This window comes from Acomys russatus, chromosome 16 (genome assembly GCF_903995435.1).
Source record: "Acomys russatus chromosome 16, mAcoRus1.1, whole genome shotgun sequence".
Classification (NCBI taxonomy): domain Eukaryota; kingdom Metazoa; phylum Chordata; class Mammalia; order Rodentia; family Muridae; genus Acomys; species Acomys russatus.
Window position 1 is genome coordinate 2,749,082 of NC_067152.1, and position 24,057 is coordinate 2,773,138.

General features: G+C 52.0%; 1 protein-coding gene across 1 annotated transcript in view; it reads right to left on the reverse strand.

Moving 5' to 3' along the window:
* Positions 1 to 7,327: 7,327 nt before the first annotated feature.
* The window catches only part of Rph3al (rabphilin 3A like (without C2 domains)), a 101,292-nt gene continuing 84,562 nt past the window's right edge, over positions 7,328 to 24,057 (reverse strand). The window contains exons 7-8 of the mRNA XM_051157981.1: positions 9,632 to 9,739; positions 7,328 to 7,671 (exon numbers count right to left, since the gene is read on the reverse strand). Coding sequence (XP_051013938.1) covers positions 7,454 to 7,671; positions 9,632 to 9,739 — 326 coding nt within the window. The 3' untranslated portion in view covers positions 7,328 to 7,453. The remainder of the gene's footprint in view (positions 7,672 to 9,631; positions 9,740 to 24,057) is intronic.

Consider the following 24,057-nt stretch of genomic DNA (forward strand, 5'->3'; position numbering starts at 1 on the left):
TGGTGTGAGGGTGTCAGATCTTGGAGTTACAGGCAGTTGTGAGCTTCCATATGGGTGCTGGGAATTGAACCCGGGTCCTTTCGAAGAGCAAGCAGTGCTCTTAACCACTGAGCCGTCTCTCCAGCCCCCTCGATGCTACTTCTTAACTGTAATTTTGCTACTGTTATGAATCATAATGCAAACATCTGATATGCAGCTGGTCTTAGGCGACCCCTATGGAGGGGTCATTTGACCTTCCAAAGGAGTTTCAACTCACAGGTTGAGAACCAGCCACCTTAGACAATCCTGCTTCTCCTTGCGTTACCATATAAACACATGCTTTTGTGTGACTTTCTGGGGCCTGGCTTTGTGACCGGCGTAATTTGCATAAGGGTCTCTGTGAATGTGGACTTTGGCAGCATTGCTGAGCAGCCCTGGGTTGGCTGCACTAAGGCAGGACTGTCTGCAGAAGAGGTTGCGGTGCAGCGCATGCCTGGTTCTGTCTGGCAACCCCTCACCACTTCCCCCCTGCTTTGTAGGCCGAGAGCACCTCATGGCCACCAGCCACACTCCCTGGGCTTCCTAGGTGGTTGTGTGGATGATTGCCGTACACGACTCCAGGGGCCAGCAAGATGGCTTAGTGGGTAAAGCCCTCGCCATGCAAGTGCAATGACGGAACTCACATAAAAGTAGAACAGAACATGGTGTTGTCCCCTGACCTGCACATGTGCTGTGGTGTGTGCACCACGCCATTGTACATGTCCAGCATAAGGAAGATTCCAGTGTTTCAAGCGTCCTCTGATGCTTGCCGAATGGGCGGCAGTCTCTGTCCATCGCAAGCGCCTCTCCAGGCACCCTTGGAGACGTCTAGTTCCTTTGTGTTTGCTAGATTTTTTTGTTTGTTTGTTTGTTTGTTTTTGGTCTTCCAGATTGCCGAATGGACGGCAGTCTCTGTCCATCGCAAGCGCCTCTCCAGGCACCCTTGGAGACGTCTAGTTCCTTTGTGTTTGCTAGATTTGTTTGTTTGTTTGTTTGTTTGTTTTTGGTCTTCCAGAGGTCCTGAGTTCAATTCCCAGCAACCACATGGTGGCTCACAACCATCTATACCCTCTAATGGCCTCTTCTAACATGCAGGTGTACATGCAGATAGAACACTCATATACATAAAATAAATAAATACAATATATTTAAAATTTTTATTTTTTGGTTTGGTTTTTCCAAGACAGGGTTTCTCTGTGTAGCCTTGGCTGTCCTGGCCTTGCTTTGTAGGCCAGGTTGGCCTCGAACTCACAGAGATCCACCTGCTTCTGCCTTCCAAGTGTTGGAATTACAGGCCACCACGCCTGGCTCTGGCTTTAACTTTTTAAAAAAATCATTCTTTCACAATTTAATATGTACATAGAATGTGCTTTGATAATCTTGTCCCATTATCCCATCTCCTCCTCCTTTCTGCTTCTTCCACCTTCTCTGTGTGTGTGCACGTGTGCACATGTGCATGTGCATGTTTTATCTGTGCCCCTGGATATTACAACTGGGTTCCTGCTTCCCGGCTGCCAGCATGCCTTCCATCTTTCCCCCTTTAAGTTGGTGTGTGTTGGTGCTTTTGGTCACAGCAGTAAGAGAAGTAATGATTATGTTAATGAATTAGTTAGTGTGCAGTGTGCTGAGGATTGAAGCCAGGCCCTCATGTATGACATGCAGATGCTCTGTCACTGAGCTATAGCCTCAGCCACCCATTTGATTTTTAAAATTTATTTTTTAACAGACACAAATATGAGAATTGTATATATTTGTGGCATACCATGTGATATTTCAACACTGTGTAATGTTTTAATTAAGTTAAATATGTCTACATTTAATATTTACCATTTTTCTTTCTTTCTTTTTTTTTTTTTTTTTAACTTAGACTGGGTATGGTGGTGCATGCTTTTAATCCCAGCACTTGGGAGGCAGAGGCAGAAGGATCTCTGTGGGTTTGAGGCCAGCATGGTCTATAGAGTGAGTGAGTTCTAGGACAGTGAGACCCTGTCTAAAACAAACAAACAAACAAACAAACTTTTTGTTTTTGTTTTCTTTCAGACAGGGTTTCTCTGTGTAGCCTTGGCTGTCCTGGACTTGCGTAGATCAGGCTGTCCTCAAACTCACAGTAATCTGCCTGCCTCTGCCTCCTGAGTGCTGGAATTAAAGGAGTGCATCACCACACCCAGCCAAACAAACTTTTAAAAACTTTATACATATGGGTGTTTTGCCCGTATGTCTGTGCACCATGTATATGCAGTGCCCACAGAAGCCAGGAGAGAACATTGGCTCTCCTGGGACAGGAGTTACAGATGCTTGCAAGTCACCATGTGGGTGCTGGGAATTGAACCTCCTAAGTCCTCAACAAGTGCAGCAAACGTTTTTAAATGGTGGAGCCACGTCTCCAGCCCTCATTTTTCTGAAGCTGGGGAGTTTGTGTGTGTGTGTGTGTGTGTGTGTGTGTGTGTGTGTGTGTGTGTGTGTGAACACATGTATAATTTAAAGACAGGGCCTCACTATGTAGGTGCTGTGGGGTGGGATCCGCTAGAGCTGGAGTTCCAGGCAGTTGTACGTCACCTGACACAAGTGCTGGCAATGGAACCAGGTTGTCTGGAAGAGCAAGAGGTGCCGAGCCATCTCTTCAGCCTCCTCACCATTTCTGGATGATGAAAGCATCACTTCTAGCCTTTTGAGTGGGGGAGGGGGTCCTCTGCAGTCACCCCACTGTGCAGCGGCTGCAAAGGCTTCGGCTTCCATCCCATTAACTCCTGTGCCCCCCTAGGAGATGCTCACAAGTCCCTCTCATCACTTTTCTCTCCTCCGTGATTTTTCTTGTTTATTTTTATTTCCGTGTGTATGCCACATTGCATGAGGGAGTTCACAGAGGCCTGAAGTGGGCAGTGGGTCCCCTGCGGCTGGAGGCTGTGAGCTGCTAGGCGTGGGTGCTGGGAGCCAAGCTCAGGCCCTCAGATCCTGCGTAAGCCACAGCGCTTCGAACCGCTGAGCCATCCTTCCAGCTCCTAATGTTCACGGTTCTCGCACAAGTTTCTATCTTTTTTTTTTTTTTTTTTTTTTTGCTTTGAAAATTCTCTTATTGAAAGTTTTATGTTGCTGGAGTTTTCTGTTAGCCCCTTTTATTTCCTACTGTGCACCCCTGTGAGTCAGTCTCTCGTAGCCCAGGCTGGTCCCTACTTGCTATATAGCTAAGGGTGGGCTTGACCGTCTCCTCCGGCCTCTACTTCCTGAGTGGTGGGATTATAGTTATGCACCAGGCCTATGCTAGGCGTGCTAGGGACAGACCTAGGTTTCTAACAGCTGGCCTCCATCCCCAGCACTTTCTTTTATCTTATTTTTGGTTTTTGAGACAGGGTTTCTCTGTGTAGCCTTGGCTGTCCTGGACTTGCTTTGTAGACCAGGCTGGCCTCGAACTCCCAGGGATCCACCAGCCTCTGTCTCCGGAGTGCTGGGATTAAAGGCATGCACCACCACGCCTGGCTAAACCCCAGCACTTTTATACCTCTGGCTTGTCATGTTTTGCTTTTTGGGAGAACATCTCCCTTTCTTCTTCCATTTCTTAGTTTACATTTTAAAATGTACACTATTGCACAGAGGTCGATTTCAGGTGTACTGTTTCTTATGTGCTCCTCACTCCTGTTTTCTGAGGCAGAATCTCTCATTTGGCCTTAGGGGTCTGCCTGTCTCTGCCTTCCCTGGGCTGGAATTATAAAGGCATGCATTGCTGTCATGCTCAGCTACTTCCCGTGGGTTCTGGAGATCAAACTGGGGTCTCCATGCTTGTGGGGTGGTGTTGACTAAACCTTCTTCCCAGCCCCCATGCTATTATATTTTTGTTTATTTATTTATTTATTGGTTTTCCAAGACAGGGTTTCTCTTTTGTGGCATTGGCTGTCCTGGACTCACTTTGTAGACCAGGCTGGCCTTGAAGTCATAGCCATCCACCTGCTTCTGCCTCCCGAGTGCTGGGATTAAATGCGTGCGCCGCCACCACACCCAGCCCTATATTTTTAATTCTGAAGAACAGTAACTTCTTTTCTAAAAAGTAGCCTTGTTGTCATTCATTTTTCTTTTTTTTTTTTTTTTTTTGGTAGCACTGGGGATAGCAGCCAAGCAAGTACCCTGCGTCTGGGCCCTAGCTCCTGTCTTTGCTTGTTTCTTGCAGGAGAATGTTCAGAGGACCTACTTTCTTCTCCTGTAGGCTGAATGCTCTAGGTGTTTAGCTAGGCTCTGGGTCCCTTGTGAGAAACAAGGCTGGCTGGCTCTATGTGGATGGGGCTTACAGGCTGTGGTCCTCCCCAGTGAAGAATGCGTGTGTACTTGCTGTCTGGGGATTCCTCCATGTCAGGATCCATCATCAGTTGCCCAGAGAAATTCAAGTGCCTTGCTTTGGGGGAGGGGGGAGGGCCATAGCTCTGACTGTTTTCTTATCGACCATTCTAGATTTCAGCAGGGGACCTTACCCAGCCTTTGGTTGTGCCCGGGTCTCTGAATTATGTTTCTAGTTCATCTCTGGCCAGCAGTAAACCTGTTACCAGGGTCAGGAAAGGGTAGTCACCAGGCCAAGTGGGCTAGGAGTCCATGGGGTAGGCACAGGGACGAGGGGTGAGGTCGGGGCTTGAACCCAGGGCTCCTACATGCTACACAAGCACTCTGGCACTGAGTTACAACCCAGCCCCTGTGGCCAATTCTTTAAAATGCCAGTGCTTTTGAGACCCTTGCTAGACTTCCTGGTCTCTCTAAGTCCTGAGTTTTTCCAGTGAAGATGCAGAACGAGTGGGCGGGTTTGTGATTGGCTCCTCCCACCTGAGTCCTGGGCGTGAGGAAGGCTGGCTGCAACTTAGTGTCCCATCTTTGTAGTTTCCCAAATAGCTCTCATCTCCTATCCTTTTGTCTTTGTAGTTTAGTCCACTTTTCATTTCTTTATGTTGTGTTGGGCAGGACAGGCGAAATGATACAAGCTGCCAGAAGTCAGCGTCTGTTTAGGAAGCATTTCTGTTACAAGCCTGTCGAACCCATTTTGATTAGGTTTGGCCTGAATGGGCTTGCTTTAGCGTGAGGGTTGGGAGCTGCATTGAGACGCTGATCTAGCTGGTTCCAGGCTCTGGGAGGGTTTTTTAATGAATCAGCAGTGCTTATTTTAACCCATCCACTGCTATCCTAACACAGTGGGATGTGGCGAGTGTGGTCCAAAGATCAAGAGTGGCACTGTGAAAATTCTTGTGTTTATTATTTTAATGCTGAAGTGTTACGCGTCACAGGGAAACGGTGAGTTTGCCTTCGGCCAGAAGCAACGGCAAAAGGCTAATGGCCTTGGAGAGAAAGCCTTCCAAGGGTGAAGGGATGGTGGGGGGAAGGACAGAGACTCTCACACACCCCACCCCAGAGAAGGGTTGTCCAGAAGCATCTGTATTTGGGGTATTTTTCATGCCTTCTCTGGCTTGAGATTGCGAAGCTCTCAGGCTGGGCCAGGGAGCACGGGGTACGGTGGAAGCCTTAGGGGAGCGGTGTGCCTAGGCGGAGCTTCAGGGAAACTGCAGAGCTGGGTAAACCCAGCTCCTGGACTAGCCTGGGGGTAGATAGGACCCTGCTCAGGCCTCCCTCAGCTAAAGGAAGAAGGAGCCCCCCCCCCCCCCCCCCCGCCTGCTCCCGGCTCACACTAGGGGGTTGTTCAGCTTTGCAGGGTCACACACAGGTTTAGATTTCTCACCATGAGTACAAAGAGAGCCCTGTGCGGGCCCCACCGAAACTTCAGTGCATACAGGAAGGCCCTTCCAGCCCAACCCAAGACCCAAGTGACTCAAAACATGGGAATGGCTGGGTGGGTGGGTGGGCATAAATAAAGGTGGGAGGGGGAACTGAGTGAGGTGACAGATAAGGAGGCTTTCTGTACAGGAGGGAGCAGGAAGGCACTACTAGGTGAGGGCAGCATACTCAGTCCCCAAACACTGGTTTGTCCAGTTGGAGGTCAAGGCCACCAGGGTTCTTGTGACGCCTCAAGAATGTTCAGGAAGGAGCCCAGTATCCTGGCCCTGTTCTCTTCTCAGAATCTTCCTCTGGAGAGTCTGCCAGTCTGCCTCAGCCTAGGGACGTCAGTGGCCACATTAGTAGCGGGGAGCTGTCCACGTATGTCTTTTGCCTTTGGAAGAGAGAGAGAGAGAGAGAGAGAGAGAGAGAGAGAGAGAGAGAGAGAGGAGCGAAGAGAGAGGAGGAGATGAAGAGAGAGAGGGAGAGGAGAGGAGGAGAGAGAGAGAGAGAGAGAGAGAGAGAGAGAGAGAGAGAGACCATTGAATAGCGAGTGGGCATGGCTTCCTCCCCAGTGACAGCCGGCTTTAGGGAGGAAATGGAGGTGTGTTGCAGGCAGGCAGGGTGTCCCTGCACTCATGGCTGCCTGAGTACTCTGCAGGCCCAGGGCTGGCCTGGGGCAGAGGATGCCTAGATACCAGCCAGCACTGTCCACCATGCTGTGTTCACAAGTGTCTTCTGCACCCTGCGCTTCGGTGTGCCCGTCCAAATGCAGGTTGCTTTCAACACAGGGACATCAGGGTGCCAGAAGGAGGGTCGGACCCAAGAGGAAACACTCCCTGTCTACACTCTGGGCCACAGAACTCCGCTGTTGTTCCTGGGCAGGATAGATGGCTCCTGCCACCCTGTGAGGGGGGTGCATCAGTGAGACCCGGACTGCAGAGGCTTCGTGGCCTGTGTCTGTTTGTGTCCTCTAGCACGACACAGCTTGTGCCCAAACTCACATGGCTGAGGGTGTTGGAGCTGAGGCTAGAATGCATCCTGGGGCTGTAGAGAGGGGGACAGGGTCCACTTCCCATATCTGCCTACTGCTGTCTCCTTCCCAGTGACCTGTGGCTTGGGGGAAGCCATGGAACGGGGAGTGGGATGGTTAGTGGGGTGCACACAGGCTACTTGAGGGAGACCCCAAGGGGCACATCAGATGCTGTTTCATGTATGCGCCTGTGGGCCTCTGGCCAGGGTTTGCAAGCCCAGCTGGGGCATGTCTTCAGGGGAGTCTGCACTTTTTCTGGTTGGGGGATGAGAAACACCCCCCTGACACCCCACGTCATGATGCTCCCCACACTAGAATAGTGAGCACAAGGCATGGGTACATCAAGGCTCCCAGAAATCCACTTTGGAGGTGGTGGGCTCCACAGATCCCCAAATCTCTCCCCCCCCCCCCCCAGGATTCAGGCTGGCACTGGCTTGCTTAGTCATGGAGTAGGTCTCTGGAGGGTGAAGACAGACCTTCAACTCAGGCTGGGCCCAGTGAGGACTCTGCGGCTGTCAGGAGCAAGGGAGGATAGACAAGGGACATAGGAGTAGAAGGTGGCACCACCCTGAGTCCCTCTGACCAAGGCTGGCAGAGATGGGTCTGGCTGACCTTTGTTCCCCACTGCCTGGCACGGAGCTCAGTCAACATGAATTTAAAATGTCACCGGCCGCTAAGGGAGGGAAGAGGGGACGAAGACACTGCTGGACAAGCAGAGCCAAGGCGGCACTCACCGGGTACCCTGGGCTCAGGCCTGGGTGGGGTGCCTCCCTGGGGGTCTGTAGCACCTGCCCCAGTCTCACTGGCCAGGCTGCTCTGGCTGCCCGAATGATGGCTGGGTGGGCGGGCAGGCCCCATCCTGGGTGACTCCGCGTTGCCACCTGCAACGAGACCATGTGTGGATGAGAGCGGAGATGTACTGAGCTCGCCCAATCTTCTCAGGAATTGTGGGTAGTGAACATGGGCTGTCTGCGCGGCAGCCTTCACCCGCATGCCTGCCTGTTCTAGCCAGCCCTCACCTCTACTCTTTGCTGATTGACCCAAGATTCACCAGAGCAACAGAATGGGCTCTTTTCCTAAGTGACCGAGAGGAGAGTAGCTTTTCCTATCTTCACAGAGTGAGGGGCCGGGAACGGGGATGTGTGTGCCTGGCAGTGCGGCAAGATGGGGCAGGTGGTCTTGAGATAGCACTTGCTAACTTTACTACCTAAGACTTTTAAATCGTGTGCGCGAGTGCGCGTGCGCGTGTATTTGTGGTTTTGTGTGTGTGTAGCCACGGAGAAAGCCTAAGGGGACAGGAGAAATGGCTCAGTGGATAAAAAAAGGTGCTTGCTACCAAGCTTGACACTCTGGTTTCACCCCAAGACCCACTAGGTGGAGGGAGAAAACTGACTCCCCTAAGTTGCACTCTGGCCTTCACGCATGCGCCGTGGCCTCCAAAAGGCAGTGCTAACTGGCGGAGGAGAACAGATGAGACGTGGATGTCTAAAGATGGCATGGTCAGACCTACTCCTTATTCAAGATGGCCCTACCCAGCCAAGAGCACCTATGGAGCCTGTGGTTTTTCACCTTGTCCCTTCCCAGTCCTGCTCACAGCTGAGAGTTGGTGTGGAGGGAGGGGTCGGGAGCCTGTCCTGAAACCAACATTGGTGGGCAATTTGTATATTTTTCCAATGGAGCTTTTTGGGGCTGCTGGTGCCAAGTCCAGGACTAGTTTTCACCTCTTGCCTCATCTCTCCAATACTGACCACTTGGGAAACTTTTAAGGAGGATTCTGAAGGCTCATCAGGGCTCTGTGGGAAAGGGCATCATAATCAACTCGTAATGTCTGCTATGGCACTGGATGGAGAGATGGTAGTATGTGTGCCAGACGTTTGCCACTTCTGGCTTAGCCCAAACTTTCATTGCTAATGAGGATTCCTGCCATATCAGCTTGGGCCTGAGGTCATAGTCTTAGTTTCAGGACAGCACGTCAAGGCGTTTCACTCCAGTTTGGGGCAGATGATATAGAGCTCACTCTTTACACACTAAAACCAGCTTCCCTCAAACTTCCTTCCAAGGTCCTAGTTCTGACCCAGGAGGGCATAGAGGAAGTGGGTGCTTTTCTCAGAAGGCTGGTCTCTTTTTTTTTCCCCCTCGAGACAGGGTTTCCCTGTGTAGCCCTGGCTGTCCTAGACTCACTCGGTAGACCAAGCTGGCCTCGAACTCACAGAGATCCGCCTGCTTTTGCCTCCTGAGTGCTGGGATTAAAGGCGTGTGCCCCCACCACCTACCTAAACAAAGGCTTTTAAATGTTTATGGACTAAATGTCCGTGTTCCCCAGAGTCCATTGTCTGCCTCCCGGGTGTGGGATCAGAAGGCCGATGTTGTGCTTAAAGAGAGGAGAGAGAGGCCTTCTGTTGTCATTCGCCCTTCTGCTCCTACCTCATCGCCCAGGTGACCCGGGTCAGGAGGTGCAAAATGGGCTTAACGTGAGAAGGGACTTTGGAGATGTCCTGTGGTAAAGAGGAGGCAGTGTCAGTCAGGAAGCGATGGCGTGTGCTGGGGACCCCACCGCAGTTGTATGGTAGGACGGTGGTTCAGGGAACTGTGCCTCACTTCCATGTCCCTTTGATGGTGACAAGGAAAACAGCAAAACTCACTGGGGTGTTTCCTAGGAAGAGAGTGCAAAGGGACCAGGCCTGTTGGCTCCGCCTCTTGCCAGTCACGCTATTTTTCCTTACCTATCATCTACAGATGAGCCTGGCCTCTCTGGTTCCGCTGAGCCAGGCTCACACCTTCCTAGGGACCTAGGGACACTGTGCAGACACCAAAACCAAACAGGTGACTCTCTCCACTTACCTGAGTCCCCTCTAGGCTTGTCATCTTGGGTGCCCTTGACCCCAGTGGGTGTGGGTCTGTCCTCCTGGCTGGAGGAGCTGAGATCCGAGTCACTGTCACTAGAAACCACTGCAACAGACAAGAGCAGAGGAAGTCATGGTTGTTTTCTGGGGCTTGGACAGTGGGCTAGGGCAGGCCTCCCTCCTGCCCACAAAGTGGCCTAGAATGTCCGTTAGCCATTTTGTTTGGGGCATGAGAAAGAATGGTGTGTGGGGGTGAGGTGGGGTGGGTGGGGTGGTGGCTTCCTATCAGCTAAGGAGCATAGACCTGCTGTGGGGAGGCAGATGTGGACACAAGGCCAGCACCAGCCGGTAAGGCCCCTTAGCCAGCCATCTTCACATCTTCACGCATCATGGCCTCCCTGTGGGTTGGATCTCTTTTACTTGATAGAAGTGGATAACCACTTTTTTTCCCCCTACCTTTGATGTAGGGGATCTGAGGCCTCTGCCTGGCTGCACTGAACACCAAAGGCCATGGTGTCATGGAGAAGAAATTTATTACAGCTGACCCTCAGGCAGCAACCGAGGCCTATTACATACACGATCTCACAAAAGGTTTGGGACGGCAGGGAACAGTCCTACCCCATCTCACAGGCAGGAGACTGGGGCATGTGCCCATGGCAGTGAAGATGGGTTCTGGACCATTTAACTCCCTTTAGGGGAGCCAGCCTGGGTCCCCATCAGCCATGCACAGTGGGGTGTCATGAACCGCAAGGAGCGAGGGCTCAGAGGGAGCTCTCAGCAAACACCCGCTTTTCTGCACTCAACACCATATTTGGCTCGATCATCGACCGTGGGTGTCATAATACAGGATATATTCATCCTTCAAACGTTCTATTTTAATTTTAAGCAGGGACGCACATCCGTGTGCCAACCTTCTGAGGCAGGCCTGGGTGCTTCTCTGAGAACAAGCCCATGTGGCCCGACCTGTACCATGGCCCGTGACTCTGGCTCGTGTTCTTATCATTGGGGCTTAGAGAGCCTGGGAAATCAGAGAGCAGAACCTTCCTAGATTTTTCCATATCTTCCTTCTGCTTTTTGCAGTTGTCCTGCCCACGCCTAATTTAATAGATTAAAAAAAAAAAAGGCAAGTTGCTTCTTCAAGACTTAAAAATCTTGGTTTTAATGAAACAGCCCTGGCCTCTTTTCTGACTCTCTTCATTAATTTCCATAACATGTAACTAAGTGATAATAAAGACAGTAAGTAGGTGTGGGATCAAAGGTAACTTAGCTCTCTCACTAGTGACTGACTCAGGGACAGGTCACAGGAGGTTGGAGCTGTGTGCTTTCCTTTGAAATGCAAAGTGCTGGTTTGGGAGCAGTGTGTGAGTGGGGTGGGGGGGGGGTGGGGGGTGGGCTGAGGTCCTCCCAGAGCCAAAGGTCCCATCTAGGGGAAGATGAGAAAACCCACTCTCTCAAGGGTCCGTCTGAGCTGCCAAGTTCTTTCTGGATGTGTTCCATCTTCTAAGACTGCAGGGAGGCACACACCAGAGGAAGTACTGGTCACTTAGAATTCACTGGGAACAGGTGGGGGAACCTTCTGGAAACTCTTTGTGTCTTAGCCTATGCCGCCCCTTTGGCTGAGAGACTCAGGTCACCAAAACAGGTAGCCACAGTTGAGGCTGCCCAAACACCTCAACCGTAAGTCTTTGCGCTGGGCCGAGTAGCTAGCACACAGTAGGTGCTTCATGAAGGTCTGATAATACAGTGCTGGTCTTGCTTTGGTCTTCACGTCCTGTCAGTTTTACCAAGAAAGTGGATATTTTTTTATTTTTCTTTTTTGAGACAGGGAGGCCTTGAATTGCTATGTATGTAGCCAAGGATGACTCTGAGGTTTTGATCCACCTGCCTACTCCATTTGCATGCTGAGAATTTAAGTATGTACCATCATGCCTATGTTTTTTATGTTTTTGTTTTGAAATAGGGTCTCTCTGGGTAGCCTTGGCTGTCCTGGACTCGCTTTGAAGACCAGGCTAGCCTCGAACTCACAGAGATTCGCCTGCCTCCTGAGTGCTGGGATTAAAGGCCTGTGCCACCACTCCCGGCCCTTGTTTTTGTTGTTGTTGTTGTTTTTTTTTTTTTAAGATTTATTTTTAGCCGGGTGTAGTGGTGCACGCCTTTAATCCCAGCACTCAGGGAGGCAGAGGCAGGTGGATCACTGTGAGTTCAGGGCCAGCCTGGTTTACAAAGAGAGTCCAGGACAGCCAGGGATACACAGATAAACCCTGTCTCAAAAAACACAAAAAAGAAAAGAAAAGAAGCCGGGCGTGGTGGCGCACGCCTTTAATCCCAGCACTCAGGGAGGCAGAGGCAGGCGGATCGCTGTGAGTTCGAGGCCAGCCTGGTCTACAAAGTGAGTCCAGGACAGCCAAGGCTACACAGAGAGACCCTGTCTCAAAAAACAAAAACAAGATTTATTTTTATTGTTTTTAAAGCGCGCACGTGCGTGCGCGCATGTGTGTGTGTGTACACGTGCATGGATGAGTGTGCACCTCAGTGAGGGTCAGAGGCCCTGCATGTCCCTGAAGCTGGAGGTAGAAAAGGCCATGAACCCCCTGAGGTGGGTATGGAACTGAACTGGGGTCCTCCACAAGAGCAGGTAACACGAGCCATCGCCCCAGCCCACGCCATACCTAGTGTTATGGTGCTGGGGCCCATACCCAGGTCTCTGTGCACGTCAGGCAAGCACCCAGCTACTGAGCTACCCCGCCAGCCGGCTTCAGTAGATGTTGAATCTGTTGCCTCCTCAGCATCCTCACTAGACTTCCTTCATCCAAGACCTTTCCTCATCCTGTCAGGATGGCTGAAAGTGTCTCCTCCTGGGGATGCTTCTGCCAGTTCTCCCGCAGCAAGGCCAGGCGTTCCCACTGACACTGCTCCCTTGAGAGGCTCCCAGCATCTGGAGGGCCAAGCCCACACCCCGTCCCCCAAGAGGCGGCTCGTGCACATGTCCTGTTACCGAGTGATGACTGCGTGACTGGGTCCACAAGAACTGTAGGTAAGAACCTGGCCTTTTAAAGCTCCATGAATCCACAGAGCCCGGGCCTTATAGGCAGAAGTGCTACAAACACTTAAGTCGTTTTGACTCACGGCTGGGCTGACTAAACAGTAACCCCATGGGTCTCCAGGACATGATAGGCTGTGGGCAGGAAATAGGGCTGTTGTTAAGACACCTGGAGCAAGTAGTTTTCTGTGCCTCCTCTTTGGGGCAATAAAGGAACACAGCATGCAGTTAGCTAATGCTAACCAGTGGGGGTGGGGGTGGGGTAGGACAGTCCCTGTGCGGAGTTGGTGACTAACTTCCACCTTGGTCTCTCCGTCTCTCTGGTAGAGACAGTCATGCATAATCTATCAGCGCTTCCTGACCTGGAATATTCCATCTTCCCTGTGGCTGAGCTGGGGACTCGGGCAATTAGGACCCAAGCTTAGAGCCAAGGGGCAGGGACAGTGGGGTTGGATGTCCCAGGAGCTGATTGTGGCGTCATGCCTTGCATTCTGTCATCTTTTGCACATGTTCTAGGAGGGGGCTTGGGAGCAGGCCTAAGTCACTAGACAGGGTTTATGATGAGTTGTACATCTTTCCAAAACAGCCTAGCCCTGGAGTCGGGGGCAGCAGGTACCATATCAGCTGGTTGCCAAGGATGTCTGTGCTGTACAAGGGTTAAAAGAAATCACAGGGGGCTGGAGGGATGGCTTAATGGTTAAGAGCACTGGCTGCTCTTCTAAAGAACCCAGGTTCGAATCCCAGCATTCGCATGGCAGTTTACAACTGTCCATAATTCCAGTTCCAGGGTATCTGATGCCCTCACACAGACATACATGGAGGCGGAACACCAATGTAAAATAAAATTTAAAAAAATTAAAAAGTTACAGAAACCAAACAAATCCCAGAGGCTTCCCCCTAGTTACTCCCATTTGACTCTTTTTTTTTTTGTCTCCTGTGACAGAATTTAAAGGGTTCAGCCATGGAAAAGGGGGAACAGCCTCCAGTGACAACTGAGCTCACAGTGAGATCACAGAGCAGGGACCAGCCAAGAAATACTCATTTCTTTCAGACACACTGGCCCTTGCCTGGCCTCTTTGCACCTAGGGTCTAAGCTGGGCCAGGCTTGCGTATTGAGTGCTTGCGCGCGCATACACAGAAGCCCGAGGTCGGTATTGCATGGCTTTCCCTATCATTACATCTTATCTGCTACTCAGTGGCCAAGAGCTTATCAATTCAGAGAGACAATTGGGCCAGCAAACCCCGGGACCTGGCTGTCTCTGCCTTCCCTGTTCTAGGTTTGCAGGTGTGTGCCACTGTGTCAGCTCTTCACACAGGTGGCCGGAGAACTCTCAGGCTTATACAGCGCGTCTGAACCATCTGCCCAGCCCTGAGCCTGGGGGCTTTAAGCTTTAGGCCACAGCCGTCAAGTCTCTGTGCTGAAGACGCAAATCCCATTTCCAATCTGTTCTCATAAAGCAAAAGACGGCTGTGTTGGCCAGTGGGTGGCCACTTACAGTCACTGGGGAAAGGCACACAGAGAGGATGCTGCTCACCCCCTGGGCCTCACAAATACCTCACTCGGGTAGCCATAGCTTCTTCCAGCGGTCAAGGAAGTGGCCTTTTCTTTTTTTCCTGTCCCTGTAGACCCCAAACCTGGGGTGCTGTGCCACCTAGGCCCCAATGGCCCCTGAATGGTGGCTGGGACGAGAAACCTTCCTTAGTCTAAATAGAGCTTTCAGGCTCACAAGTCTTTAGCCTCTGTTCTTCTACCCACTACAAGATGCTAGGAGTGTCTGAGGGCCACATCTGGGGAGGGGGGCGGTGAGTGCTTGTGTTTTGCTCATGCTTTGGCTTTCTGACAGAGGTGGGAAAACCCTGGTCTGAGAGAGCCTGTGGAAGAAGAAGATCCTTACCCAGACTCGTAGGGCTTCACTACGAGGCAGGAGGGGGGGCACCCCCTGTTCTTGGTTTCCTTCATGGCCTTTCCCGGTCCACTTGCTGGAAGTCCAGGCATTCCTGAGATTTCCCCATCATGCTGGGACCTCATCCTCAGCAGTGGATGGGCAGCTTTATTATTATTTTTTCCCCCTCTAGCTCAGTCTTGGATGCATTTGCAATTTGACTGTCACCATGGAAACTCTTGAGTTTTGGTACATGAGGTAGGTTTTTTTGAGGGGAGGGGAGACGCTTCCTTTTTGGAAAATCTCCCTTGAATGCCTCACAGGACACATGTGGCAGATGCTGTCCTGTCGAGACACGGAGCTGGGATGGCTCAGGGGACAGGGATGGAAGACTGGAACCTGGGACCTGCTCCAGCCATTACCTCTCTCCAGTGACCCCAGACGCCTCTTTAAGATTTCTTGCAAAGACCAGGAGACTGACCCAGCAGCTACCTGGATCTAAATCTTAGAGCCAATGTGAGGCCAGCCCAGTAGTGGGCAAGCTGCTGATGTCTTTCCCTGATGAAAAGGTTGAGAAGCCATCCACCTGCTCAGAGCAAAGATGGCAGCAGGCTATGAGCTTGGGGAGAGCTTAGGGAGCAGTGGCTGCTCTGCTCCAAGGAGTCCAGAGCCTCCAGAAGCTATGAGACTTAGGGAAATAGGGAGATATTTCCAACATCCTGCCAACAAGCAGCAGATGGTGGAAAATTTTGCATACTAAAAACAACAAAAAATATTTTTAACATAAAGGAATGATAACCAGGCCTTGGGGAGGGCACAGGAAACCCCCAATGAGACCTCATGGGCCACCAGGCCAGCACAGCACATCACAGCTGTCAGAATGGCTGTAGCCCTCATACTGAGGAAGAGGTGTATATGGTGGCGGTGGGGTGTCCCGGGTTTGGTGGTGGCAGGGTGGATCATGGAATGGGAAATAAGTGACAGCTGAGGCATAGACATGGGCTTGTGTCCTGCCTGTCACTTCCCAGCTGTGCAACCTTTAGGCTGTTTTCTCTCCCTATCCATCCCAGTAGAGCCATGGATGAATGGAGGATGGGTCCCTCTCTAGTGGCTAGGAGGGGTCAAGGGAAGAACAGGAGTGAACATCATGACTCATGTCCTCTTCCGTGCTCTTCCGCCTTGCAGGGGTAAGGCAGTGTTCTGAGGGCATGTGGATCCTCAAGCCTTGTTTCCTAGGATGCTGGGCGCCCTCCCTCAGAGCGTGTTTAGTGGCATCCACGCTCTCGTCTCCCCCTAATGACTCTACCCTCCCAGAAACCAGATCCGGGGGCCCTGGCATGGGGGAGGCTGTCTCGGCATCCTTGCTGCCTTGGCTTGAACTCTGGTTCTGCTTCAGATGCCTCTGGGCAGATACCTCACTCCGAGCCTCAATTGTCTAGGTGACAGAGGAGGGAACGAAAGAGGCGAGAGAGACCCAGCAAACACTATACAAGCTGATAAGATTTTTAAAAATTAGAGTTCAGTGCAGTATGCAGACCTCCCTTCAACCCTTGAAGTCTGCTGCCCTGGGAACAGAAGGTGGTGCCTGCCCACCCCGCTGCCTCCACTTCCTGCTCTGACCTCCTCACCCTGCTAGGAACTACCGAGAGGAAGGCCACCTGTGACCAGTCTATTCCTTTCCCTGAGCCTGTCTGGCCCTAGATAAAGCCACCTGGGGACTGTGTTCTGAAAACCTTTCCCACGGGGACAGCTGTGCAGGGCAGTGAGGCCAGCAAGGGGGCAGTTCACCAGGCCAGCAGAACAGGTGACCATAGGGCCCAGCCAAGGTTACCTACTCATCTGGGCACCTCCCCCCCTCTCTCTGAAAGGACACTCAAAGGGGATGTGCCAGGCCTCTGACGACCTCAGCCTGAGCAGGGACTAGGGAGGAAGCCAGTGGACATGGGATAAGTGGGCCTGAGGGGAAGCTCGCTGCTTCTGCTGGGGTGGGTGGGAGGGGAGCAGGAGGCTCTTCCTCTGGTTTGTCCCCACGGCTCCCAGCCAGGAAGGATGGGTCAAGAATGGAGGAACCTGTCCTCCCAGAAATGGGCCCATTGGCAGCCAGGAAAGGCTCAGTGTCTACCTGTTACACCCTTCTGGGACCAGGTGACAGGACTCATGGTATGCTTCCAATCTGACCTAGTGTGTAGCCAGGGACAGCCACAGGCCCCGTGGAGAACTGGGTGACGAACTGGGATGTTTTCCTTTCCTGGCACCCCTTCAAGGCTGCCCCTAGAGGCTCTGAAGATGACCCCAGGCGGGAAGAGGCAACAGGGAAGCACAGGGCTGACTGATAAGTCCGATCTAGGGCTAGCAGGGGTCCCAGTGCTGGCTCATTCATTCACATTGATTTTAATTTTCTCTCTCCTTCGGGCTCACAGACAGATAGGAGGCACCAGCTAATGAAGACGAATCCACAGATCAATAGAGATGTGGTTGCCGGTGTGGAAACCTCGTGGTCCATGACCTCGAATGAGGAGCTCTGGATAGGAGGAGGATGGGTGGTAAGGACCATCTCCGTGAGAGAGAATGGCACATACAGACCGGGGTAGGGTATGATAGTGTGGGAGAGAGGTCAGAGGAGGCTTCCTGGAGGAGGAAGGATTTATAAATGGACACCATTTAAGCGAATACAAAAGTAGGCCTGGAGGGCTGGGCGTGGTAGCGAGTCCAGGACAGCCAATATATATATATATCTCAGATTAAGAAATCTGGATCTTGGGATATGAACCAGGCTACTTGAAATCCTCCTGCCTCAGTTTCCTAAAAGCTGGGATCACAGGCCTGCATCACTGTGTGTGCTCTTACCTCTTTTAAATTCTCTCCCTCTTCTGGTCTCCATGTGTTGGGAGTCCCCTTGGGCCTCTGTGTCGTCTCTCTCTCTCTCTCTCTCTCTCTCTCTCTCTCTCTCTCTCTCTCTCTCTCTCTCTCTCTCTCTCTCTCCCTCTCCCTCTCCATGTTTCTCTGTCTAGAGCAGCCTCAGACCCAGGGTGTCTGTGTTCTGAGACTGGCAGAGGAGAGCTGCCTGCCTTGCCTGGTGCTGATGGCTACTCCCGGGGGAAGCTGAGGCAGGACAAGCTGTCTCTTTTCTTGTGGGCCCTCTGCCATGCTCCTGGGAGGAGTGGGTTATCAGCTGGGGACCCTCTGCACTGTGGACCTTGCCCCGGCATGGACAGCAGACTCAGCACTGTTGCCCCTCAGGGCTTTACTGGAATCAGGCGGGGTGGGAGGCCCAGATCCACTCACTTCACTCACATTCCCTAAGGCCATTCAGTCTAGAGTGTGGAATTAAGTCCTACGCTTAGCGCGGCAGCAGAGAGGGTGGTGCTGTACTGTGTACTGCGAGCTCAGGCCGGGCGGCCCCAGGGGCAGCTCCGTGCCCCTTGGCTGCACTTGAGCCAGACACAGCCTCCTCGAGGGCAAGGCAACTCAAGACCCCACCGTGCATCTGGAATTGGCTAATCGGCTGAGGCCGTCATCGGGTTTGGGCAAATGAGAGGCGACAGCCGTGCCCCTGACCTTCGTGGTGTGGCTAATGAGGACCTTCTGCTCTGGGAAATCAGTTTCTTAGGCAGCACAGACATTGGGACAGGCAGGGGGCTGCCGCGGGAAGCAGAGTGGGGGCTTCTCTCTGTTTAGGGCTCCTGTAAGTAGAGACTGCTGTAACCAAAGGCTCAAAGGCAGGATGAGGTCATTTGCAATGGATTTCCTTTTAAGCAGGACCACAGCCACAGGCCACACAAGACTGGTGGCCTCTGTGTCCCTGAGAGCTACAAGAGCTGCAGTTTCCAGAACACTGGGGCATTCCCTATCCCCTCTATGCGGAGACTGCTACACACGCTGTTTGGACTCTGTATCCTATGGCCCCTTTTGTAAGTGGGCAGGGGCATTGCCTCATCCTAGAGGCGATCAAGGCAGGACAGACTGCCTCTTCTCTTGTGGGCCCTCCTCTCTGTCATGCTCCTGGAAGGAGTGAGGATTCAGCTCATGAAAGCCCAGCTGTACAGAGTCCCACACAGACCCCATGCCATCAGCAAACCCCGAATCTGTAGCAGCAGTGACTGGAGCTGCTGGGTTCCACAGCTGACCGTGTGTCCCTCCTAGCTCCACAGGCCACAGGCTAATGGTCCTTATCCCTTTGCTGGGCCTGTCAGGAAGGCAGCCACAGAGAAGATGGGCAGCTGGCCAGAGCCAGGGGTTGCCTCTGGTGAAGCAGCTCCCAGCAGTGCCTCTTTCTTAGTCTCTGATGTCCAAGTCCTCCCACAGCTGAGACAAACTGATTTACTTTTTTTTTTTTTTTCTTGACCCAAGTGGCAACCCTGCACTATGAAGACCAGGCTCAGAGACTTGGAGGTGCCTTGCAGGACCAATGGTGCCTTCTCAGACGGCTCACGCTGGCCCTCTGTCCTCTCTCAAATTGGTTCTTCTTGGTCTGTGTGTCCTTGTGTATGTTTGGTGGCTTCTACTACGGCTACATTACCAAAAACAAACAAACAAACAAACAAACAAACAACCCAGTTCCCTCCTGCAGCATCCAGGCCTGTGAAGCTCCTGCAAGGAGTAAAATCAACAGAGATGGAGGAGCATAGCAACAAAGACCAGAAGGGGATCCTGGTAATGGGACCTGCCAGACAGTGTGCTCTGAAGCACTTAGCACAGTGTGAGGTGGTGCTGGGCAGTCTGATTAGACTTTGGAGGCAGTATGGGCAGAGAGAGGCGGGGGGAGAGGGAGGGGGAGAGAGAAAGAGACAGAAAGAAACAGACAGACAGAGAGACAGAGAGAGACAGAGAGACAGAGACAGGGAGAGAAAGACAGAGAGACAGAGACAGAGACACAGGGAGATAAAGAGAGACAGAGACAGACAGAGAGACAGAGAGACAGAGAAAGACAGAGAGAGAGAGAGAGAGACAGACAGACACAGACACAGAGAGATAGAGACAGAGAGAGAGAGACAGAAAGAGAGCACACGCAGAGAGAGCAGGGTGGGGCAGGCAATAATGTGGACTGACAGAAAGGCTGTCTTTGCTGTGTGAGTGGCCTCCCTGGATGACATGCACACTGCCCCACTGCCTGTTTGACATTTCTCTGCTAGGCCCTTCCCTTGGAGGGGCCCTTGAAGTCCAACACAAGCCGCCTGGGAGAGAAGAGACACTGTCCCAGCCCCTCCCCATCATTCTCCTCAGAAGTCACCATTCTACAGCCGAGGCCTTCTTTCCCCACGAGCCCCGAGGGCCCCAAGATCTGTGCCTTCAGGCTAGTCTGGGGAGCCCTAGCTGGAAGGCCAGGGAGGTGGCTACACAGTCACCTCCATGCTTGCAGCAGGCACAGAGCCACTGTGGGCAAGGACCATGTGTCAGAACGAGATGTAAGGATTCACACATGTGACAGAGCCAGTCTCCTGCCTTCCCTCACAGGGAGCTAGGCTGACATGGAAGCTCCAGGAAGCCTGCTCATTTTTCTTGCAAAAAGTGCCTCTTATATAGTCATGCCTCTGTTTTCTTTCTTTTCACAGAGAGACAGACACCGGAAGACTTTCTATTTTCCTTTGTGCTGAGGTGATGGAAGCCAGGGCCTGGTGCGTGTGAGGTAAGCATTCAACCACTGAGTTGCACCCCAGGTCTTCCTCCTTAGGAGTCATGCGCAGCAACCCCGAAAGACTCAGAGACCACACGGAAGGCTGGGGACTGTGCAAACCAGAGCACTCCATTAGAGAGGGCGGTATTGGCAGACCTTCTGATTTTTAAAAGAGAAGCTAGAACTTCATTTTTGAAAAAAAAAAAAAAAAGTCAGAATTCTCTGCAGTTAAAAAAAAAAAAAAATTGACAGTGAATTTTAAGTAGCCAGCCAGATCGGGTCACCTGCTTCACCAGATTGTGACCTATAACATAGGCAGAGTCTCAGCCCCCAAGGCCAGGTGGCATCCTACCTCCTACTATGGACACCCTCCGATCTGCCTTGCCTCATTTTTTTTTATCTGTTACAGTCAGCCAGGGCTCTAGCAACCAACACATCCTCCAAGGTACTTTGAATGCTGTGGTCCAGGACTCAGGTACCAGGGCCAGCTAATGTGACAAAAAGCAGACAATTTAGAGTGCACAGAGGAAATGTAGGACTGCGTGTGCCTGTATGTATAGGCTATGGCGTGCGTTCCAAGGAGCTTCCAAAATGCTAATTTCTCAGGAACAGAGAGAGGGGAAGGAAGGGGGAATAGCAACAGCTGGCTCTGGGCAGTGAGCAATCCTGTGTGAAAATAAAAACACTTTACAATCCACAACCGAGGCTCGTTGAGAATGAATGGGTCGTCAGGTATAAATAGCTTGCTGCGTTAAGAAGTCAGGAAGCGGCATATGCGCTTGATGGAAAATCAGTGGCTACGGAACCCGCTTATTAGCTCGGTCGGCTGCCACCCTGTGCTAAGGAGACAGGGGTCGCAGGTTCAAAGTCTGCATGGGCCATGTGGCTTTGCTAGCCTCAGGCCACAGTTACCTCCCACCCCAAGACTGGTGGTGTAATAAGAAACGCACCGATAGCCCACAGTTAGCTTCTCCCAGTTTCTCCCTGACTCACTGGCAGGGAACTCACTACCCAGTCAGATACAAAATCCTCCGTTCTGTAGATGGTTGGTAATTAATTGGAAGACACTGGCTGGGCCATCCATTATGTCTGATGGTGGCTGGATGCTAAAAGGGGACTCTGAGCAGAAATGAGGGACCAGTTGCTTCCCTTCTTCCCTGATTGTGGGCCCTAAGGGTGTGGATGGGGTGGGAACAGGTACAGAAACTAAGGGCATGCAGACACAGCCTGATGCAAGCTGCCAAGCAGGCAGAGGGAGTGGCCAAGAGTACAGACAGGCTCCACCCACTCCTCCTTTGCCACAGGACACCCCCACCCCCACCCCCGGCGGACAGACAGCAACCCCTTGACTTGAAATATCCTCCCAACCATCAAACATGGCAAAGCCAGCTATGTGTTGATGGAGACAGGGCTTCCTCATGCACTGCACTCACGGGGAAGAGCCCAGGTCCATGGCCCTGCCCCACCCCCCCCCCCCCCCCCCCCCGCATGGTGCAGCGGCAGCCTACATGACCGTGTGCAGCTTGCCTTCCTCATCCATCACGAGATCACGAGGAGTCAATTTCACCGTCTGCAGCTGCCTTGACCATGAATCACAGGGCGCCCTGGTCCAGGCCAGTGCAGCCACAATGACTAGGCTTCTCCAGAAGATGCTGGCCCCATGGGGAAGGCTAGGTCAGCTGGTCCGGGGTGGGGGTTAACTCGGTAAGCGCCACCCTGGTAAACCTCTGCAGAGCAGCTGAGCCAGACTGCTCACCCCAAGTGGAACCCCCCCACACCCCCACCTGCTTCAGTTCAGGATTGAAAATGCTGCTTAAAACCTAGTAGCCGGTAAAGCGGTATCAAAGCCCCAATTTTGGCCGGGCGTGGTGGCGCATGCCTTTAATCCCAGCCCTCGGGAGGCAGAGGCAGGAGGATCGCTGTGAGTTCGAGACCAGTCTGGTCTACAAACACAAATCCAGGACAGTCAAGGCTACATAGAGAAACCCTGTCTCAAACAAAACAAAACAAAACAAAACAAAACAAACAAGGCCAATTTTCCCCCTTGAAATTACACGCATGGAACAAATCCAAGACCCTGAAGTACCTTTCGGGGCTGGAATGCCTCAGAAATGCCCAGCTTAGGTGGATCAGGGCAGGTGGGGAAGAGTGGCAAAGGACTCTGGGGACAGGCTGCGACCCAGTCTTCCTAGAGAGGGCACATACCAGCAACCTCTGAGCTTCAAGGAGCTTGAGGTGGAGGGTGTGTGTACCCAGTGGGTGGGGAAGAGAGGCCTTATTAAAGAGACAGTGAGCTGTGAGCCCCTCACCCTGGTGGCACACTGGGCTGGCCTTAACTGACCCCGGGGCTGTTCCTCGCAGCCTCCTGGGGGTGAGAGCCACCTTCTCACTGTGGAGGAGCCAGCCTCTCTGGGGTCACTAACTGGCATCCTTGCCTCAAAATCAGTACCCATGACAAAGAGGAGGGAGAATGGAGCAGACCAAGGGCGTAATACTTCCAATGCCTGGCTGGCTGGTTTAGAGACTGTCTCTCACTGGGGAGCTCAGGCTGGTCTTGAACTCTGTGCTCAAATGACCCTTTGCCCCAGCTTTCTGTGTAGCTGAGGGTAAAGGCACAGGCCACCCCACCTGGCTAGTTATTTACTTCTTAGCATTTGGCTCTATCATGTGTTCCTGGCTGCACACGGAGGCAGTGCCGTCCACACTGGCTCTGGCTGTTATTGTGTGCCTTTCCCACTGAGTTGAAAATCCCTGTTAAGGCGTCCATACGTTCTTGGGCCTGCTCTGCCTCAGTCCCCAGCCATTCATCTATGTGTGTAGTCTCTAACAGCCACTCTAAGTCCCCCCTCGCACGCTTTAAAATTGAGACATAATTCATATCCTATAAAATTCACTCTTTAGGGGCGGGGGAATACAACGCAGTGGGTTTAGTGCAGTCATAACACTGGGCAGCTGCCACCACTATTCAGTTTCAGAATATTTTCACACATTGTGTCCTTGCTGGAGGTCCCTCCCCTTCCCCCATTCTCTCCACGCCCTGGCACACAATCCTTTTGGCGATGGGTTTGCCTAGCATAGATATTTTCTATGGAGGGGATCATAGAATATGTAGCCTTTGACTCTGGACTCTTTCATTAAGTATAAAGTAAGTTTTCCAGGTCCATCCATGTTATAGTACACACATACACACTCATAGTTATTCTTCCTGTCTGTACATGTGCGTGCACACACACACACACACATGCACACACGGTATTAGACAGATTTTACAATATGTAACTACAAATATGAAAGTTTTGCTTTTTTTTTTTTTTTTTTTTTTTAACGCAGGGTTTCTCTGTGTAGCCTTGGCTGTCCTGGACTCACTCTGTAGACCAGGTTGGCCTGGAATTCAGAGATCAACCTGCCTCTTCTCCCTGAATGCTGGGATTACAGGCATGTGCCACCAGGTCCGGCTCAAAAATGAAAGTACTAAGATTTTTTTTTTTCCCTCTTTTTGAGGCAGTGTCTTGCTATATAGCCCTGGCTGGTTTAGAACTTGTTATGTAGACCAGGCTGGCCTTGAACCCACAGAGACATCCTCTGCCTCCCAAACACTGGAATTAACGGCAAGATTGAGAATTTTACCTGTTTTTCTGCTCAGGACTTATTTTTAATCTTTTGATAAAGAGTTGTGGGTCGAACGTTTGTGTCCCCAACCTTAATTCACGTTGAAGGGTGAAACTCCAGGTTAAATGAAGCCCAAGGCTGGGGCTCCGATTCAGCAGGTTAGTACCCCCCTGAGCAGCAGGGTAGAGAGCTTTCTGCCACTCCTGCACCCCCAAACCCCCACTGTCCACACACACACACACACACACAAACACACACACACACACAGGACAAGGCGG